Here is a 21,515-nt window from a genome sequence, read left to right on the forward strand (position 1 = left end):
GATTTCTTTCGTTGAAATGCAAGAGTTGGAATAATTCAGTAGTGTTTTGTCGTGGTTTACCTTGGCACAGTTACATTCTCTTAATTTTTCAAAGTTCATTTTGAATTTCTTTCGTTGAAATGCAAGAGTTGGAATATTTCAGTAGTGTCTTGTCGTGGTTTACCTTGTCATAGTTACATTCTCTTATATTTTTAAAGTTCATGTTGGATTTCCTTCGTTGAAATGCAAGAGTTTGAGTATTTTATTTGTGAATTCTAATGGTTTTCCTTGTCACTGCTACATTCTCTTGATTATTCAAAGCTCATGTATGGATTTCTGTCGATGAAAATAAGGCAATAAACGAATTCAGTAGTTTCTTGTTTCGGTTTAACATATCACACCTACATTCTCTTGATTTTTCAAAGTTCATTTTGGATTTCTTTCGTCGAAATGCAAGAGTTGGAATATTTCAGTAGTGTTTTGTCGTGCTGTACCTTGTCAAAGTTACTTTCACTTGATTTTTCAAAGATCATTTTGAATTTCTTTCGTGAAATGCTAGAGTTGGAATATTTCAGTAGTGTTTTGTCGTGGTTTACCTTGTCACAGCGACATTCTTTTGATTTTTCAAAGTTCATTTTGAATTTGTTTCGTTGAAATGCAAGAATTGGAATATTTCAGTAGTGTTTTGTTGGGGTTTACCGTGTCCCGGTTACACTTTCTTGATTTTTCAAAGTTCATTGTGGATTTCTTTCGTTGAAATGTGTTTTGTTGTGCTTTACCTTGTCACAGTTACATTCTCTTTATTTTTTAAACTTCATTTTGAATTTCTTTCGTAAAATGAAAGAGTTGGAATATTTCAGTAGTTTTTGCAGTTGCTTACCATGTCACAGTTACATTCTCTTGATTTTTCAAAGTTTCTTTGGATTTCTTTTGTGAATTGCAAGAGTTGGAATATTTCAGTAGTATTTTGTCGTGGTTTACCTTGTCGCACTTATTTTCTCATAATTTTTCCAAGATCATTTTGAATTTCTTTCATTGAAATGCATGAGTTGGTATATTTCAGTAGTGTTTTGCTGTAGTTTACCTTGTCACTGTTACATTCTCTTGATTTTTAAGGGTTTATTTCGGATTTCTTTCCTTGAAATGCAAGAGTTGGAATATTTCAATAGTGTTTTATCGTGGTTTACCTTGTCACAGTTACATTCTCTTGATTTTTCAAAGTTCATTTTGGGTTTCTTTTATTGAAATGCAAGAGTTGAAATATTTCAGTAGTGTTTTGTTATGGTTTACCTTGTCACAGTTACATTCTTTTGATTTTTCGAAGTTCATTTTGGATTTCTTTCCTTGAAATGCAACAGTTGGAATATTTCACTAGTGTTTTTTTATGGTTTACCTTGTCACAGTTACATTCTCTTTATTTTTCAAAGTTCATTTTGAATTTATTTTGTTGAAATGTAAGAGTTGAAATATTTCATTAGGGTTTTGTTGTGGTTTACCTTGTCACAGTTACATTCTCTTGATTTTTCAATGTTCATTTTGAATTTCTTTCGTTGAAATGCAAGAGTTGGAATATTTCAGTAGTGTTTTGTCGTGGTTTACCTTGTCACAGTTACATTCTCTTAATTTTTCAATGTTCATTTTGAATTTCTTTCGTTGAAATGCAAGAGTTGGAATATTTCAGTAGTTTTTTGTTGTGCTTTACCTTGTCACAGTTACATTCTCTTGATGTTTCAAAGTTCATTTTGAATTTCTCTCCTTTAAATGCAAGAGTTGGACTATTTCAGAAGTCTTTTGTTGTGGTTTACCGTGTCAAAGTTACATTCTCTTGATTTTTCAAAGTTCATTATGGGTTTCTTTCATTGAAATGCAAGAGTTGGAATATTTCAGTAGTGTTTTGTTATGGTTTACCTTGTCACAGTTACATTCTCTTGATTTTTTGAAGTTCATTTTGGTTTTTTTTCGTTGAAATGCAAGAGTTGGAATATTTCAGTAGTGTTTTGTCATGGTTTATCTTGTCACAGTTACATTCTCTTAATTTTTCAAAGTTCATTTTGAATTTCTTTCATTGAAATGCAAGAGTTGGAATATTTCAGTAGTGTTTTGTTGTGCTTTACCTTGTCACAGTTACATTCTCTTGATTTTTCAAACTTCATTTTGAATTTCTTTCGTTGAAATGAAAGAGTTGGAATATTTCAGTAGTGTTTTGTCCTGGTTTACCTTGTCACAGTTACATTCTCTTAATTTTTCAAAGTTAATTTTGAATTTCTTTCGTTGAAATGAATGAGTTGGAATATTTCAGTAGTGTTTTGTTGTGCTTTACCTTGTCACAGTTACATTCTCTTGATTTTTCAAAGTTCATTTTGAATTTCTTCCGTTGAAATGCAAGAGTTGGAATATTTCAGAAGTGTCTTATCGTGGTTTATCTTGTCACAGTTACATTCTCTTAATTTTTCAAAGTTCATTTTGAATTTCTTTCGTTGAAATGCAAGAGTTGGACTATTTCAGTAGTGCTTTGTTGTGCTTTACCTTCTCACAGTTACATTTTTTTGATTTTTCAATGTTCATTTTGAATTTATTTCGTTGAAATGCAAGAGTTGGAATATTTCAGTAGTGTCTTGTCATGGTTTACCTTGTCACAGTTACACTCTTTTGATTTTTCAAAGTTCATTTTGAATCCTTGTAATTGGAATTCAAGGACTGGAATATGTGAATGCAATTTTGTTATGGTTTAAATAGTCACTATTACATTCTCTTGATTTAACAATGTTAAATTTTCAGTTCTTTCGTTAATTTGCAGGCGTTGGAATACTTCAATATTGTTTTGTGGATTTCTGTCATTGAAATGCAAGAGTTGGAATATTTCAGTAGTGTTTTGTCATAGTTTACCTGCTCACAGTTACATTCTCTTGACTTTTCAAAGTTTATTTTGGATTTTTTTCGTTGAAATGCAAGAGTTGGAATATTTCACTAGTATTTTGTATCTGGGTTGTTTTTTTTGCAAATCCAAGATATTATTTTTGTTGGTTTGAATGTCTAAAGTGCATGTTTTTATCTGTTTCTATGTCTGAATCTATTTGTTCTAATGTCTGGGTTGGTGTTTGGTTAGGTTAGGTTAGCTAAGTTAGGTTAGGTTAGCTAAGTTAGGTTAGGTTAGCTAGTAAACATTTCTCCATGTTTAAGTTAGGCTAGGTTAGGCTAGATTAAGTTAGGTTGGGTTAGGTTAGCCTACGTATGCGCGCGTATGTAGGCTAACCTAACCTAACTTAACCTAACCTAACCAAACTTAATCTAGCCTAACCTAACCTAACGTAACTTAAACATGGAGAAATGTTTACTAGCTAACCTAACCTAACTTAGCTAACCTAACCTAACTTAGCTAACCTAACCTAACCAAACACCAACCCAGACATGTAAACAAATAGATTCAGACATAGAAACAGATAAAGACATGCACTTTAGACATTCAAACCGACAAAGACAAATTCTTGGATTTGCAAAAAAAAAACCCAGATACAAAACACTAGTGAAATATTCCAGCTCTTGCATTTCAACGAAAGAAATCCAAAATGAACATTGAAAAATCAAGAGAATGTTACCGTGACAAGGTAAACCATGACAAAACACTACTGAAAAATTCCAACTCTTGCATTCCAATGAAAGAAATCCAAAACACACTACTGAGATATTCCAACTCTTGCATTTCAATGAAAGAAATCCAAAATGAACTTTGAAAAATCAAGAGAATGTAACTGTGACAAGGTAAACCATAACAAAACACTACTGAAATATTCTAAGTCTTGCATTTAAATGAAAGAAACCCAAAATGAACTTTGAAAAATCAAGAGAATGTAACTGTGACAAGGTAAACCACAACAAAACACTACTGAAATATTCCAACTCTTGCATTTCAAGGAAAGAAATCCAAAATGAACTTTGAAAAATCAAGAGAATGTAACTGTGACAAGGTAAACCACGACAAAACACTACTGAAATAATCCAACTCTTGCCTTTCAATGAAAGAAATCAAAAATAAACTTTGAAAAATCAAGAGAATGTAACTGTGACAAGGTAAACCACGACAAAACACTACTGAAATATTCCAACTCTTGCATTTCAAGAAAGAAATTCAAAATGAACCTTGAAAAATCAAGAGAATGTAACTGTGACATGGTAAACCATGACAAAACACTTCTGAAATATTCCAACTCTTGTATTTTACGAAAGAAATCCAAAATGAACTTTGAAAAATCAAGAGAATGTAACTTTGACAAGGTAAAGCACAACAAAAACTACTGAAATATTCCAACTCTTGCATTTCAACGAAAGAAATCCAAAATGAACTTTGAAAAATCAAGAGAATGTAACTGTGACAAGGTAAAGCACAACAAAACACATTGCAATGAAAGAAATCCACAATAAACTTTGAAAAATAAAGAGAGTGTAGCTGTTAAACGGTAAACCACGACAAAACACTACTGAAATATTCCAACTCTTGCATTTCAATGAAAGAAATTCAAAATGAACTTTGAAAAATCAAGAAAATGTAACTTTGATATGGTAAACCATGACAAAACACTAATGATATATTCCAACTCTTTCATTTCACGAAAGAAATCCAAAATGAATTTTGAAAAATCAAGAGAATGTAACTGTGAGAATGTAAAACACGACAAAACAATACTGAAATATTCAGAATCTTGCATTTCAATGAAAGAAATCCAAAATGAACTTTGAAAAATCAAAAGAATGTAACTGTGACAAGGTAAAGCACAACAAGACGCTACTGAAATATTCCAACTCTTGCATTTCAATGAAAGAAATCCAAAATGAACTTTGAAAAATCAAGAGAATGTGACAGTGACTAGGTAAACCGCAACAACACACTACTGAAATATTCCAACTCTTGCATTTCAATGAAAGTAATTCAAAATGAACTTTGAAAAATCAAGAGAATGTAACTGTGACAAGGTAAAACACGACAAGACACTACTGAAATATTCCAACTCTTGCTTTTCAACGAAAGAAATTTAAAATGAACTTTGAAAAATCAAGAGAATGTAACTGTGACAAGGTAAACCACGACAAAAAACTACTGAAATATTCCAACTCTTGCATTTCAACGAAAGAAATTCAAAATAAACTTTGAAAAATTGAGAGAATGTAGTTGTGGCAAGGTAAACCCTGACAAAACACTACTGAAATATTCCAACTCTTGCATTTCATCTAAGGAAATCCAATAGGAACTTTGAAAAATCAAGAGAATGTAAGTGTGACAAGGTAAACCACAACAAAACACTGCTAAAATAATCCAACTCTTGCATTTCAATGAAAGAAATTCAAAATTAACTTTGAAAAATCATGAGAATGTAACTGTGACAAGGTAAACCACGACAAAACGCTACTGAAATAATACAACTCTTGCATTTCAAGGAAAGAAATTCAAAATGAACTTTGAAAAATTAAGAGAATGTAACTGTGACAAGGTAAACCAAAACAAAACACTACTGAAATATTCCAACTCTAGCATTTCAACAAAAGAAATCCAAAATAAACTTTGAAAAATCAAGAGAATGTAACTGTGACATGGTAAACGACGACAAAACACTACTGAAATATTCCAACTCTTGCATTTCAATGAAAGAAATACAAAATCAACTTTGAAAAATCAAGAGAATATAACTGTGACAAGGTAAACCAAGACAGAACACTAATGAAATATTCCAACTCTTTCATTTCACTGAAAGAAAAACAAAATGAACTTTGAAAAATCAAGAGAATGTAACAGTGACATGGTAAATTACGACAAAACACTACTGAAATATTCCAACTCTTGCATTTCACGAAAGAAATTCAAAATGAAGTTTGAAAAATCAAGAGAAATGTAACTGTGACAATGTAAAGCACAAAAAAACAATACTGAAATATTCGAACTCTTGCATTTCTACGAAAGAAATCCAAAATGAACTTTGAAAAATCAAGGGAATGTAACTGTGACAAGGTAAAGCACAACAAGACACTACTGAAATATTCCAACTCTTGAATTTCAATGAAAGAAATCCAAATTGAACTTTGAAAAATCAAGATAATGTAACTGTGACTAGGTAAACCACAACAAAACACTACTGAAATATTCCAACTCTTGCATTTCAATGAAAGAAATTCAAAATGAACTTTGAAAAATCAAGAGAATGTAACTGTGACAAGGTAAACCACGAAAAAACACTACTGAAATATTCTAACTCTTGCATTTCAACGAAAGAAATCTAAAATGAACTTTGAAAAATAAAGCGAATGTAACTGTGACAAGGTAAACCATAACAAAACACTACTGAAATATTCCAACTCTTGCATTTAAATGAAAGAAACCCAAAATGAACTTTGAAAAATCAAGAGAATGTAACTGTGAGAAGGTAAACCACGACAAAAAACTACTGAAATATTCCAACTCTTGCATTTCAAGGAAAAGAAATACAAAATGAACTTTGAAAAATCAAGAGAATGTAACTGTGACAAGGTAAACCACGATAAAGCACTACTGAAATAATCCAACTCTTGCCTTTCAATGAAAGAAATCCAAAATGAACTTTGAAAAATCAAGAGAATGTAACTGTGACAAGGTAAACCACGACAAAACACTACTGAAATATTCCAACTCTTGCATTTCAAGAAAGAAATTAAAAATGAACCTTGAACAATCAAGAGAATGTAACTGTGACATGGTAAACCATGACAAAACACTTCTGAAATATTCCAACTCTTGTATTTCACGAAAGAAATTCAAAATGAACTTTGAAATATCCAGAGAATGTAACTTTGACAAGGTAAAGTACAACAAAACACTACTGAAATATTCCAACTCTTGCATTTCAACGAAAGAAATCCAAAATGAACTTTGAAAAATCAAGAGAATGTAACTGTGACAAGGTAAACCACAACAAAACACATTTCAACGAAAGAAATCCACAATAAACTTTGAAAAATCAAGAGAGTGTAGCTGTTAAACGGTAAACCACGACAAAACACTACTGAAATATTCCAACTCTTTCATTTCACTAAAGAAATTCAAAATGAACTTTGAAAAATCAAGAGAATGTAACTGTGACAAGGTAAACCACTACAAAGCACTACTGAAATATTCCAACTCTTGCATTTCAACGAACGAAATCCAAAATGAACTTTGAAAAATCAAGAGAATGTAACTGTGACAAGGTAAACCACGACAAGACACTACTGAAATATTCCAACTCTTGCATTTCAACGAAAGAAATTCAAAATGAACTTTGAAAAACCAAGAGAATGTAACTGTGACAAGGTAAAACACGACAAGACACTACTGAAATATTCCAACTCTTGCTTTTCAACGAAAGAAATATGAACTTTGAGAAATCAAGAGAATGTAACTGTGACAAGGTAAACCATAACAAAACACTACTGAAATATTCCAACTCTTGCATTTCAAGGAAAGAAATCCAAAATGAACCTTGAAAAATCGAAAGAATTTAGCTGTGACAAGGTAAACCCTGACAAAACACTACTGAAATTTTCCATCTCTTACATTTTATCGAAGGAAATGCAATAGGAACTTTGAGAAATCCAGGGAATGTAAATGTGACCAGGTAAACCACATCAAAACACTACTGAAATATTCCAACTCTTGCATTTCAATGAAAGAAATTCAAAATTAACTTTGAAAAATCATGAGAATGTAACTTTGACAAGGTAAACCACGACAAAACGCTACTGAAATAATTCAACTCTTGCATTTCAAGGAAAGAAATTCAAAATGAACTTTGAAAAATTAAGAGAATGTAACTGTGACAAGGTAAACCAAAACAAAACACTACTGAAATATTCCAACTCTAGCATTTCAACAAAAGAAATTCAAAATAAACTTTAAAAAATCAAGAAAATGTAACTGTGACATGGTAAACCATGACAAAACACTACTGAAATATTCCAACTCTTGCATTTCAACGAAAGAAATCCAAAATGAACTTTGAAAAATCAAGTTAATGTAACTGTGACATGGTAAACCACTACAAAAAACTACTGAAATATTACAACTCTTGCATTTCAAGGAAAGAAATACAAAATGAACTTTGAAAAATAAAGAGAATGTAACTGTGAAATGGTAAACCACGATAAAACACTACTGAAATATTCCAACTCTTGCATTTCACGAAAGAAATTCAAAATGAACTTTGAAAAATCAAGAGAATGTAACAGTGACATGGTAAATTACGACAAAACACTACTGAAATATTCCAACTCTTGCATTTCACGACAGATATTCAAAATGAACTTTAAAAAATTAAGAGAATGTAACTGTGACACGGTAAAGCACAACAAAACACTACTGAAATATTCCAACTCTTGCAGTTCAAGGAAAGAAATCCAAAATGAACTTTGAAAAATCAAGAGAATGTAACTGTGACAAGGTAAAGCACAACAAGACACTACTGAAATATTCCAACTATTGCATTTCAACGAAAGAAATTCAAAATGAACTTTGAAAATCATGAGAATGTAAGTTTGACAAGGTAAAGCACAACAAGACAATACTTAAATATTCCAAATCTGTCATTTCAAGGAAAGAAATCCAAAATGAACATTTAAAAATCAAGAGAATGTAACTGTGACAAGGTAAACCACGACAAAACACTACTGAAATATTCCAACTCTTGCATTTCAACGAAAGAAATCCAAAAATGAACTTTGAAAAATCAAGAGAATGTAACTGTGACAAGGTAAACCACGACAAAACACTACTGAAATATTCCAACTCTTGCATTTCAACGAAAGAAATCAAAAATGAACTATGAAAAATCAAAAGAATGAAGGTTTGACAAAGTAAACCACTACAAAACACTACTGAAATATTCCAACTCTTGCATTTCAAGGAAAGAAATCCACAATGAACTTTGAGAATCAAGAGAATGTAACTGTGACTTCAGAAAGAAATCCACAATGAACTTTGAAAATCAAGAGAATGTAACTGTGACATGGTAAACCACGACAAAACACTACTGAAATATTCCAACTCTTGCATTTCAAGGAAAGAAATCCAAAATGAACTTTGAAAAATCAAGAGATTGTAACTGTGACAAGGTAAACCACGACAAAACACTACTGAAATAATCCAACTCTTGCATTGCAATGAAAGAAATTCAAAATGAACTTTGAAAAATCAAGAGAATGTAACTGTGACAAGGTAAAGCACAACCAAACACTACTGAAATATTCAAACTATTGCATTTTCATGAAAGAAATCCAAAATTAACTTTGAAAAATCAAGAGAATGTAACTGTGACAAGGTAAACCACGAAAAAACACTAATGAATCTAAGTATGTTTCATCTCATTTGAAGACATGTAAAAAAAAGTTGAAAAAAATATATCATATTAAAAAATAAATAAATAAAAAAATGGGGAGGGGGGGGGGACAAAAAATTGGAGGGAGGGGGCACCCTTCAAGTTTAGGGATAGGGGACCTTTGGGGGGTTGATGTCTCTGCTGTTTAGGGTCGTTGGTGCTTATGATCCTTGATGGTTCGTACTCACATACACCTTACTACTTGATTTGCAAGGATGTCTAAGGTTTGTTCTGAATTTCATTATTAGAATTCTTTTCTTGCCATCTACATCTCTCTTAGTATCAACTTTTTAGTATAGTATAACGTTAGACTCTATTTTAAACTGACAACACTTTTCAAACGCCACTTGTGTATTATACAGAACACATCGAAGAAGTTAAACTATCCATTATTAAAATTCTTTTCTTGCCATCTACATCTCTCTTAGTATCAACTTTTTAGTATACTATAACGTTAGATTCTATTTTAAATTGACAACACTGTTCAAGCGCCACTTGTGTATTATAAAGAATACATCGAAGAAGTAAAGCTAGGTCAAGTCATAAGACCATTTTATCATCGTTAACCATTTCCATAGATTGATATTGTTCCAAATTTATAATAAATAAGGTATGAATTAACATGCTCTTCAGGGTTACCTTAACTGCTAATCACTTTAACCCTTTTTCTCCATCTTCATACGATCCAAATCGCAAATGTTATCCAGCTTTATTTTTTCAATATTATTCAAATAAGATCGTTCTTACAGTCCCATTAATGAATCACTTATCCCCTTTTGCAAATGTCAATCAAACAATTCTGATTGTAGCATCCAATTTTTTAATAACAAACTACTCTCGAGTTAAGGCAGTTGTCCAAAAAATCAGAAAAACCAGTCGCTTTTAAAAATGTGCACGTGAAACTGTAGTGTATACCATGTTAGGGAGTACTGACTCTCTTTGAAAAGGTGTAGAGGATCAAGCAAATAGTATAGGAAGGAACATAATGCCATATAATAGCTTTGGAAGGAACAAAAACCCTTAGAATAGCATAGGAAGGAACATAAACCCTTAGAATAGCATAGGAAGGAACATAAACCCTTAGAATAGCATAGGAAGGAACATAAACCCTTATAATAGCATTTGAATGAACAGTCAAACTTATAATATCATAGGACGTAAAAAAAACCCTTTGAATATCATAGTAAGTATAATAAGCCCTTGGAATACCATAGGAAGGAATATAAACCCTTAGAATAGCATAGGAAGGAACATAAACCCTTAGAATAGCATAGGAGGGAACATAAACCCTTAGAATAGAATAGGAAGGAATAAAAACCCTTAGAATTCCATAGGAAGGAACATAAACCCTTAGAATAGCATAGGAAGGAACATGAACCCTTAGAATAGCATAGGAAGGAACATAAACCCTTAGAATAGCATAGGAAGGAACATAAACCCTTAGAATAGCATAGGAAGGATCATAAACCCTTAGAATAGCTTAGGAAGGAACATAAACACTTAGAATACCATAGGAAGGAACATAAGCCCTTAGAATAGCATAGGAAGGAACATAAACCCTTAGAATAGCATAGGAAGGAACATAAACCCTTAGAATAGCATGGGAAGGAACATAAACCCTTAGAATAGCATAGGAAAGAAGATAAACCCTTAGAATAGCATAGGAAGGAAGATAAACCCTTAGAATAGCATAGGAAGGAACATAAACCCTTAGAATAGCATAGGAAGAAACATAAACCCTTAGAATAGCATAGGAAGGAACATAAACCCTTAGAATAGCATGGGAAGGAACAAAAACACATAGAATATCATAGGAGGGAACATAAACGCTTAGAATAGCATAAGAAGGAATATAAACCCTTAAAATCGCATAAGAAGGAACATAAACCCTTAGAATAGCATAGGAAGGAAAATTAACCCTTAGAATAGCATAGGAGGGGACATAAACCCTTAGAATAACATAGGAAGGAACATAAACCGAGCAAATCTATAAGTACTTGCTCTGGAAAGGTGCAAAGGAACGTAATCCACCCAAATAGCACAGGAAGGAACATAAGGCAAGCAAATCCATAAGTACATGCTCTGGAAAGGTGCCAAGGAACGTAATCCACCCAAATAATACAGGAAGGAACATAGTCTGCTAGAATTCAATATTAGCATTCTACTTACATGCAAAATAACGATGGTATTTTTGAACATGAAAAGTATTTGAAGAATCAATTAAATACCAAGTTTGGAAATTGTTAATTAACAAATTCAGGGAATTTATTAGCAAAACATTTTGTAATATCAGGAGCGTGATAAATGACAGAATTGATAATTAGCTAACCCATAATTTGATATTCAGAAAATGTGAATAATATGACAAGAATGAACTATCACCTGTTTGTGTTGAGGGGTCTCTGATTTCAGTCCACGCGATAAAAATTAAGAGGGCCTTGGGGAAGGGCAGTGAAAAATATTTTACACTTAGAACCTTAACAAACTGTACTCAACAACTTAAAGTTTCTTGGTGATCGGATGAATAGTATACTAATGCATAAAGGACATACTTATATACATTCGATTTTATATTTATAGATTAAAGGTAGCGCATTGAACATTAAAGTCAAAAGCCATCAATGTCTTGTTGTCTTATTTTCTGGACACTTCTTATAGAAGGGGTGGCTGTAAAAACGTTGGAGAGGGCTCAGTCAAAATAGATTCGAAGTTCTAGTGTTTAATCCCTGAAGTTCAGTCCCTCTCGCCCCTTCATTAGCTACCTGGCTCTGCTTAACCCCCCAAAGATATCTGATCAAACTTTTGAGACAGCTTTTTGTACAAGATAGTTAAAATGGTATACCTCCGGTGATCACATACCCCCAAAGTCCCTACTGCATAGGACAAATAATGAAAATCGGCAATTGCATAGATTTAAAATAGAAAAGGGGCTTGTTTGTTCTTGGGTGTGCGATTGGCTCGAAACTAAAAAATTGAAAAATTTGAGGGATTGGCTAGAAACAAAAAGTGAAATTTTTGCCTTCTTATTAAGTAAAAAATGTTACTGCAGCAAGCACTGAAAGTTCAGTACAAATCGAACTCAAGAGTTAAAATTACTATTTTTTGATTAGAATGTGCAGAGTGAAACTTTCTTTTTGAAAGTAAAAAAGTACCAACGAAGTTAATATATTATAATTATAATATAATTATTATTCCCATGATTATAAAAAGGGAGACAGTTGTTAGAAGCCTTGTTTTGTAGCTCTATTCAAAACACACTATAAAAACCCTTGAAGTAATGTCTGGGGAAATACTAGCTATTTAATGAAATAAATTTTTATCAGGACTGATTTTTTTCATTATTTTTGTGGTAGGTAGGGGTGGGGGAGGTTGGTAGGTTGTAAGAAGAATTTTTTTACTTTATTTAAGACTAATTTCTTGTTTTTTGGCGAAAAAATAATAAACTAATTTTTCTTTATTCTTTATTGAAATGTTTTTATGTTAAAAGATGGTTAGCAGATAGAACCACCCAAAAGTCTTTTACCATTTTTTTTATTCTTAAGTTTCTTATATAATGTAGTTGTGTTCGTTTAATTTTTAGTTTTTTTGGTGATGTAATAGTGCTCTTTCGACAACTGCAGAATCCTCGTATCTGCTAATCAAGAGACACCTACCAATAAAAGGTGAGTAAAATGTGACTCACGCCTGTGGTAAGAGACTCTAACGAAAAAAGAAAAACCTACGTAATTTGAAAAGTGTTTATATAACTATCCTAAATAGATGTCAATTATTAAGTTTAGCGTCGAAAGTCAAAATTTATTGGCTTACACCAATTTTAGAACAATAACCAGAAAGTAAACTCAAAGAAACAAGATCTTGACAAAAGATTGCACCATTAAATATAGCTTGCACCAATACGTGCACCTCAATACTTGCACCATCAGAAAGTAAACCTGGAAAGAGCAAACAGAGACTAACATATTTTGAGACGAATTTAGGAAGGTTTATTGGACTGGGCACGGAGCATAGAGATCATTTTCTTTAGATTTATATTTTATTTTGTTTTGTTTATAACAAAGATATTTTCATTTATTATTTTTGAAGTGTATTGTGTTTTAACCATGGTCCAGTAGGGCTTTTAGAGTTAGTAAATCATATCATATCATAGAACACAAAGTTCTTATTTTTCTCTTTGAAGGAGGTATTGAAGCAGTTTTTGTTTTGTTATCAAACGTTTGGGGGTAACGAAACGCAATTAAGGAGTGACTCAGGCAAATGGTGACCTTAACTCTTTTAAAAGGGAATTTTGGTAACAATTGGTAATAATGGTAATAATGGTAATAATGTGTTAAAAGAATCGATTTCTTATGCTTATTCTAGATGGCTAAGCTTCTGTTAATTTCAAAGTTATCCATCAAAAGCGACGAGCCTGATTTTCAGGACAGAGGAGAAAGATTTCCCAAACTGTCTAGAGATACTTATGACAATCACAGAATCGAATCTGAAAACTCTTTTGTAGATATTTCAAGCTTCTATCTAGAAAAATGAGCATTTTTCCTTTTTTTTATCTCTCAGAAGCAAGATCACGAATGAGTGTTTATTTATTGTTATTTTTCGTGTTTGTATTTTTCCTCAGGAGTGATCATACCATACCCATGGTCCTAGAAAATCAAGAAACAGCTCCAAGGCCGTATACAGGGGGTTAGGGGTTAACCAAAATATTTTGCCACAGGGAAGGGGCGTTTTATTTCATTTTGTAGCACCGAACTACGGTTTTGCCCCAAAGAGGGTCAACAGGCTATTGATAACACATTTTGTGATTTAAAATCACAATCACCAAACAATCGGTTTAAAAGTATGAAAAAAGTATAATGAGCCTCTCAGTTTCAGAGGAAGTGGTGCTGCAGTGGCGCATGGGTTTCTATAAAGTCACCTTGTCCATAAGAAATAAATGGTTAATATAGACACTATTTTAAAGTAGAGACCCGTGCTAATAGTCATAGAAAGCTCGGGTTTTGATAGCAATATATACACTAACAGGATTGGATTTCATAATAATTCCAAACACATAAAATTCCTTCAGTTTAAAGCTAGCCATGAAAAGTTTGAGAAATTGTGCCTAATTCTTGACGAAGAGACAAAGCAAACTAAAACAAGCTAGAAATTTTGATGAAAATTATGCCATTGAGATCAGTATTTAAGAGAACTCTACTGTAGAGGTCTCAATCCCTTATGAATTAAACAAAAAAAACAAGTTTTTTTCAACTGAAAGTAAGGAGCAACATTAAAAACTTAAAACGAATAGAAATTATTACGTATATGAGGGGGTTCGCCCCCAAGCCAATACCTTGCTCTATACGATAAAGTTCGAACTTTTTTCGAATCACAAATCCCTGAATCACAAAGGCCGTTTAATTAGAATAGAAAGCTCTTTTGAAAGTACTAAAAAAAATTGTTTTTTTTTATTTAATATCTAATCGTTTTATAAATAATGCTGGGAAATCCGGTGCCCCCTTCTTGCAGCCCTTCCGCCGGGAACTGTGGGGGACTAAGTCATCTTCAAAGACATATTTATTAGATTTTTGACTATGCTGAACAAAATGGTTATCTCAAAATTTTGATTAGTTGACTTTTAGAAAAAATTAGCGTGGGAGAGGGCCAAGTTGTCCTAAGGTTTTTGGTCACTTAAAAATTGCACTAGAACTTTTAATTTCCGTTCAAATGAGCCTAATCACGATATTCCAGGACTACTCGATCGATATGATGACCCATGGGGAAAGAAAAAAAACAAAAAAACACGCATACGTGATCTTTCCTCTGGCAAAAAACACAAAATTACACATTTTTGCAGATAGGACCTTGAAACATCTACAGTAGGGTTTTCTGTTAAGCTGAATCTTTAAGATTCAGCGTTGATTTTCATTAAGAATCTATAACTTATAGGGGGTGTTTCCCCCTTTTTTCGAATATATTGCAATTTTTTCAGGCTCGTAACTTTTGATTGTTAAGACTAAATTTGATGAAACTTATATATTTGAAATCAACATAAAATTCCGATTCTTTTTATGTATCTACTGGTATAAAAATTTCGTTTTTAGAGTTTTGGTTATTATTGAGCCGGGTCACTCCTTACTTACAGTTCGTAACCACGAACTGTTTGACGGATATGTGAAATTCTGCATTTGTTTTAGAAGAACGGTTACCGATAAATTTTTTGTTTGTTTTTTCCCGAAGGATGATCGTATCGTACCATAGTTTTTAGAATATAGGAAGAAGACATATTAGAAAAAATGGAACTTTCTACAGACCTTCTGACCAGAAAAGATTTTGCCGAAACAAAGAAGTATTACCTACCATAATTGTGGCGTAAAATTACAACTTTCGTCTAAAAGATGCCGACAAGCCACCAAGTGAAAATTCTGAGATAGCTCGAGATGGATCAAAATTCATCAAAACTTAAAATATAAAACCTAAAATCTGGGCATTTCGGATTCAGAGACGGTAAAGCCTCACGCTGTCACATTAGAAATCGTTCTTCAATCCATTTTTATACTCAGAAATACTTTTGGTCTACTATCACTACTACTTATACTAATAACTCATCGCAGCACCAAGCCGCCTGAGGCCAATATAGCTACATGTCGAATCTGGTACCCAAAACAATCCGTGGGTAATTCCTCTGGAAACTTACTTACTTAGTTCCTTCTGAGCCATTGGTGGCGCATAGGGCGTCGACGAAGCCTCTCCACTCGTCCCGAAGCAATGCTGCAGCGGTGACATCTTCCCATTCAGGTATTAACGAGGTCTCAGCCGTCCTCAGATCTCGATCAAAAGTTTGCTGTAAAGTGTTCTTTGGACGACCTCGTCTTCTTCTGCCGTCTGGTTTCTTGTCGTACGCTGCCCGAGGAAGGTGGCCTTCTCTTATGCCGAGTACATGGCCTAAATATTACCAATGGAAAACATCTAGCAAATCCAACTCCGTCTTTCTGAGTACCAACTTTTCAGAACCATACTTGACCAATGTCAGCAATGTGGCTTCCGATATTCTAATCTTGGATTGCATACTTATCTTCCTGTTTTTCAAAACTCTTTTCAACTGTGAAAAAGCACCCTGGGCCTTCGCTATTCTACATTTAACAGCTTCATTGCACCCAGCTTCAACAGCTACATCTAACCATCTTTACTAATAATACTACCAAGGTGAGTGAAGCTATCCACTTGATCGATCTTTTCGCGACCAAACGTCACCTTTTCATCTTCACTTATTCCTAGTCTTAGCAAATTCGTCTTCTTAACATTAACAATCAAACATATTCTTGCACCCTGACCTCCAAAACCTATAAAAATTCATTCATTTTGCTAATATTTTGATCTAGGTTGCTTAAATTATCATCTTAATCTAAGTCTAGGATAATTTTGCTTCACCAATTCATTCCAAGTTTTTTCTTTTTTTTTGCAGCACTCCATAGGACAAAGTCTATCAAAATGATCCATGCAAATGGGGATAGGACGCAGCCCTGCTTAACTCTTAATTTAATACGAAAGCAACTACTAACCTCATACTTCCCCTGTTCCACAAATTAAATTCATAATCTTCAGTGGCTTAACTCTAACTTCAAAACTACTATATTAAAAAAAAAAACTCATTTACCACACTATCAGCATTTGGGGCTTTTTTTTTAATCTATTTGTACTGTCACTAATTCTTCCTCACAAAACAAATCTTATTTCACATCCAAAGCGTCACAAATCTTTTCATTGCTTTCTATATCTTTTCCTGTAACTCTATCCCGGTTTAACACATTCTCAAAATGTTCTGCCCGTCTCTTTAACTCAAACCTTATCACTAATTGTCACCCAGTTCCAATATTGGACAAGCCCATATTGACCATTCCATCTAAATTTTTTAACATCTAAGTGCAACATTTTACTATTATGCCGTCTGGTTGCCTATCTTAATGCTTTCTCCAGTTTCTTCATATTCTTCTAATTTTCCAGTGATCTATCGGTCTAATAATTCTAACCATTTTACTAGTAGTCCAAACTATGTTTCTAACTTTTGTACCTAATACACGATCAGCAACTTCAGGAACTATTTTCCTAAACTTATTCCATCCATCTTCTACATTGTCGCATTTCAAACTCTCCAGTCTTTTATTCAACTGTTCCTGGAATGTTTCTCTCCAATCCTCATCCCAGGTTGTACCAAAGTCAAAGCTTCCCAAAAGGTAGTTACCCTTCCTAGGTTTCAGCTTTAGATTAACCCAAGACACTACTAGATGGTGATCTTTACTTTTAACATCAATTCCAGCACTTTTATATACGCTAGTATCTTGTATCGATCCTGCCTATTTTCAGTTCACAATAACATAATCAATAAGGTTAGCTGTTGTGCAAACATGTTAATACCATTTTGTTTCATGATTTTATGACCAAATACTGTATTTGTTATAACTAGATTGTTACACTTACAAAACTGTAGCTGTCTGTAACCATTACTGTTTTCTTTTCTAACACCAAATTTACATAGGCGAGGATACCATCTACTCCTACTTCTACTGACCTGGGCATTAAAACCCCTATTTGTTCCTTTAGCTGTAAGTAAAATTCATCTAACTCACTACTATTATGCTTATCTTGTATCAAATACATCATCAAATGGCATAATTGACACCGAAATCTCAGCCAGATCAGCCAAGCAAACTCTGTATTCGGACGGCTCCTGAGATCAGTCTTCCACAAACTGCAAATTAGTCGTCTTACAAAACCCCGTATCTACAAGGCCACAGTCTCAAGTATCATGCTGCACTCTTCTGAGACATGGCGGATAACCCAGACACAGCTCAGAAAGGTTGATGCCATCCAAGCTAGACACCTGCGTCCAGTTGAAGGCTTCAAATGGTATGACAAGATTCACAATAATGAGATCCTGAGGACCTTCAAGCTAGCGAATCTCTCCACCCAAACAGAAGATCGCTCTCTAAGATGGTATGGCCACTTACTCCGCCTCCCACCAACTACCCCTGCGAAGATCATATCGGACTTCAATCCCTCGATTGTCTGGAAACATCCTCGAGGGAGGCCGCGCACCAGATGGGCTTATGTTACAAAATCAACGCCTTTTCAACCGCAAAATTTACCCAAATGATGCCCCATCCTTAGCCATGGACAGGGCTGCTTGGAAAAAACTGACAGCACTGTCAGCCAGTTTCCTCTAACCTATCGATCCTGCTGAGCAAGAGCCTGAAGTCAAGTAAATCACTACTATCTCCATCAGTTAGTTATAAAGGGGCATATACTACTATGACCGGCGACCTGCACTTTTTGGTCATAAGACCAGCAACTAGCATTCTATGATCTTCCCAATGTAAACAATAGCTTCTTTATTCATCATGAGCCTTACTCCCTGCCCATACACCTTATCCTTTTGCCTGATTATATAAATTCTATATCACCTAATATCATGTTTTATACCCCTGGGATAGGGGTATCTGAAATTCCTACTAAGTCCAGTTCTAACTGTTTGAATTTGTCAGTCAAAATGTTCATACGATACTTGTTTCTTTTATCGCTGTAACACTCAAGTTGCAATTTTCAAATTCTTTAAATCATCAAAAATATTATAGCCTTAGGAAAAGTAATTGTCCCAGAGCCAGTGCAGGATAGGGACCAACACAGCTTCTCAAGTTTACACGAAATGGTTAAACTGACTTAGACCCGGACAGCAAGAAGTCCCTGGGACCTCAAGTTCAAAAGAAGCTTTTTACAATCCAGGGCCTATCATGGTCACAATATGGTTTTCTATACTTGGCGATGCTCTTCTATAAAAATAAAATTGAAATCAAGCACAGACAATCGCAGGCCTAATACCTCCGACTCATTATATATTCATGCCTACAAATATTATGCTACTATGGGGAGGCAACACATAATTGATAACTTAGCTAGGAAGAAGTTTTTCAGCCCAAAAAGTCCTATGAAACTTGCCAAGTTCAGAACAATTCATTAATCTATAAATCATCCATTAATCAGAATCCAATGCAAATGCTATGCTTCCGCTGCTCGATATAAACCTGCAGCGCTGTTACCAGTCACGGTTGTGGTTAGGAAAACTCGTGAAAAGCCCGCCCCGATGCTAATATAAGGCTACACAAACAGGATTTCCCTGGAAGGACGATGAAAGGAACTTACGATTGGAGCTAAGACCCCAAATCATTTAATAACGCCGGAACAGCTCCAACTTTTTACATTCAGCCTATTCTCGTCAGGAGATTCATCATTTTATTTTTCCTCAGTAAACTTTGCATGGAAGGAGTTGTTGTAGAAACTTCGGATGAGGCTCATTCGATTTGAAATCGAAAGTTCTTGTACATTTCTTAAGACTTTAAGGGATTAAAGGCCAAGCAGCCTCCCTCCCATGCCCTTTTTAGCATGATCTCTTGCAAAGATATTTGATTAAAATTATGAGATGGCCATTTTGTTCAAAATAGTATTCAGTATATATTAAACTATCATCCTACAGTTCACTCGTTCTTTTCAGTAATCTTGGTTATTATTGTGATTTTATTTCATTTTTTTCTTTTAGTGTTTATGAGACCTTATGACACATAGAAACACACAGCTCGAAGTAAAAATATTTTCGGCAAAGCGCAAATGACATTCTGGTCTTTAAAGGCAACGGAGGCGTTAACCTTTATCATGTCTTTGCTTGTTTGTGTTCGTTTTAAGTTTGACTGGACTGTTTATTGTAATTTCAGCTCATTACGGGTTACATTTATTTGTTGATGGTGATTTTGTTCGTTTTACGCTTCAATTTGAGTTCAATTCTGCTCGTCTTAGGCTTGATACAGCTCTTAACTTTTCTTTGAAAAAGTTTTTTTTTTTGGAAAGAGCTTTTTTTAAGCTAAAAAAGTATAAATAGAGGCAAAAACTCTCGCTATCACGTTTGATAGTTCTGAAAGCAGAATACAAATATGTCCTTTTGTTTCAGCTGTTCTAAAATCTAAAGAAAACTCTAAAGGAGTCTAAAGAAGGTTGCATAACCTAAGCCTAAAGGGAAAAACAACTTCAAAGTAACTCTTGTAGTGTCTGATTCTGTATCCCTTTCGATCCAAAATAAATTCTATACTGCGTTTCAAACCGGTACACAGAGTAGTGGTGGGGACCACTGGTAAATAGGCTAATCCCTTAAAGTAGTCCAAAGGCCTTCCTGTAAAATATTTACAGTAAAGAAAATTAGTTTAGAATACGCGATAAGTGGATATTTTGAAATTAAAAAGCGATCCCTAACATCATTAAGCCATCCTTTAAAACGTGCATCGGCCCCCTAAATCTGATGGTATTTTGAAGTTTTTTGATAAATATTTAACACAAAAACTTACCTCATAGGCAAAATAAGTCGTTCCGCAAAATCTTTTCCCGTTTTCTTAGCAAGTCTACGCATCAGTAGGCTCGTATGACCCCCTCCTGGACTTTCTATTGAAGTACTCATTTCCTGAAAATGAAAAGATTAATCAATGTTCCGGAAATGAAAGTAGAGGGTCAAATTTGTCCATCATGTGACAAGATCCTACCTAGTTTGTCTGTGACTAGACTAGAGATAGAAAAGAAAATAATTCGTTTACTTGCAATGGCGAAGACTTACAGAAACAGCATCTAAGATGATTCGTGTCTTTTCAGCAAAGACAGCTCATGCGTAACAATAGCTAAATCAAAGACTTATTAAAAGAAAATAATTATTAAAAATACTAAACAGAGTTAATTTATGTTCATTTAGGCCAGTAAAACCACTGTTGAGGTAAAGAGGTTATTAAGGTTACATCAATCGGTTAGGAGCTCTGAGTATATCCTGTGTAAGGTTTTCGACCATGCTGATTCCAATAAAGTTTTCGTTTCGATCAAACACAAATTTCAAGGGATTATAATTTTTTTCAAAATCACCATAGTTTTCTTTCCGTTATAAACTTTTGTTTTTAATGTTAACGGAAAAAAAATTACCATTTCTGAATCAATTTCAGATGGCAATTTTTCTTATTTGTCATTTTTTTTCAAAACGCCATTTTTAAATTTTGGTTACTATCGGCTGCGGCTCGCCTCTTACTAGGTTGCAGCAACTGCTGCATCCAGGATATGAAGTTGGGGTCTTGCTGGCACAAGTGATCATTGTTGGGAAGGTTACAAGTGAGG

At 33.8% G+C, this 21,515-nt stretch overlaps 1 protein-coding gene across 1 annotated transcript in view; it reads right to left on the reverse strand.

Annotated features, from left to right (window-relative positions):
* The window catches only part of LOC148941114 (synaptotagmin-15-like), a 326,984-nt gene extending 306,164 nt beyond the window's left edge, over nt 1-20,820 (reverse strand). Inside the window, exon 1 of the mRNA XM_089104584.1 lies at nt 20,711-20,820. Within this exon, the coding sequence (XP_088960710.1) occupies nt 20,711-20,820 (110 nt within the window). The remainder of the gene's footprint in view (nt 1-20,710) is intronic.
* Nucleotides 20,821-21,515: the final 695 nt, after the last annotated feature.

The sequence above is a fragment of the Artemia sp. Qi Xiang Cuo genome, chromosome 18 (assembly GCF_049724085.1).
Source record: "Artemia sp. Qi Xiang Cuo chromosome 18, ASM4972408v1, whole genome shotgun sequence".
Taxonomy (NCBI): Eukaryota; Metazoa; Arthropoda; class Branchiopoda; order Anostraca; family Artemiidae; genus Artemia; species Artemia sp. Qi Xiang Cuo.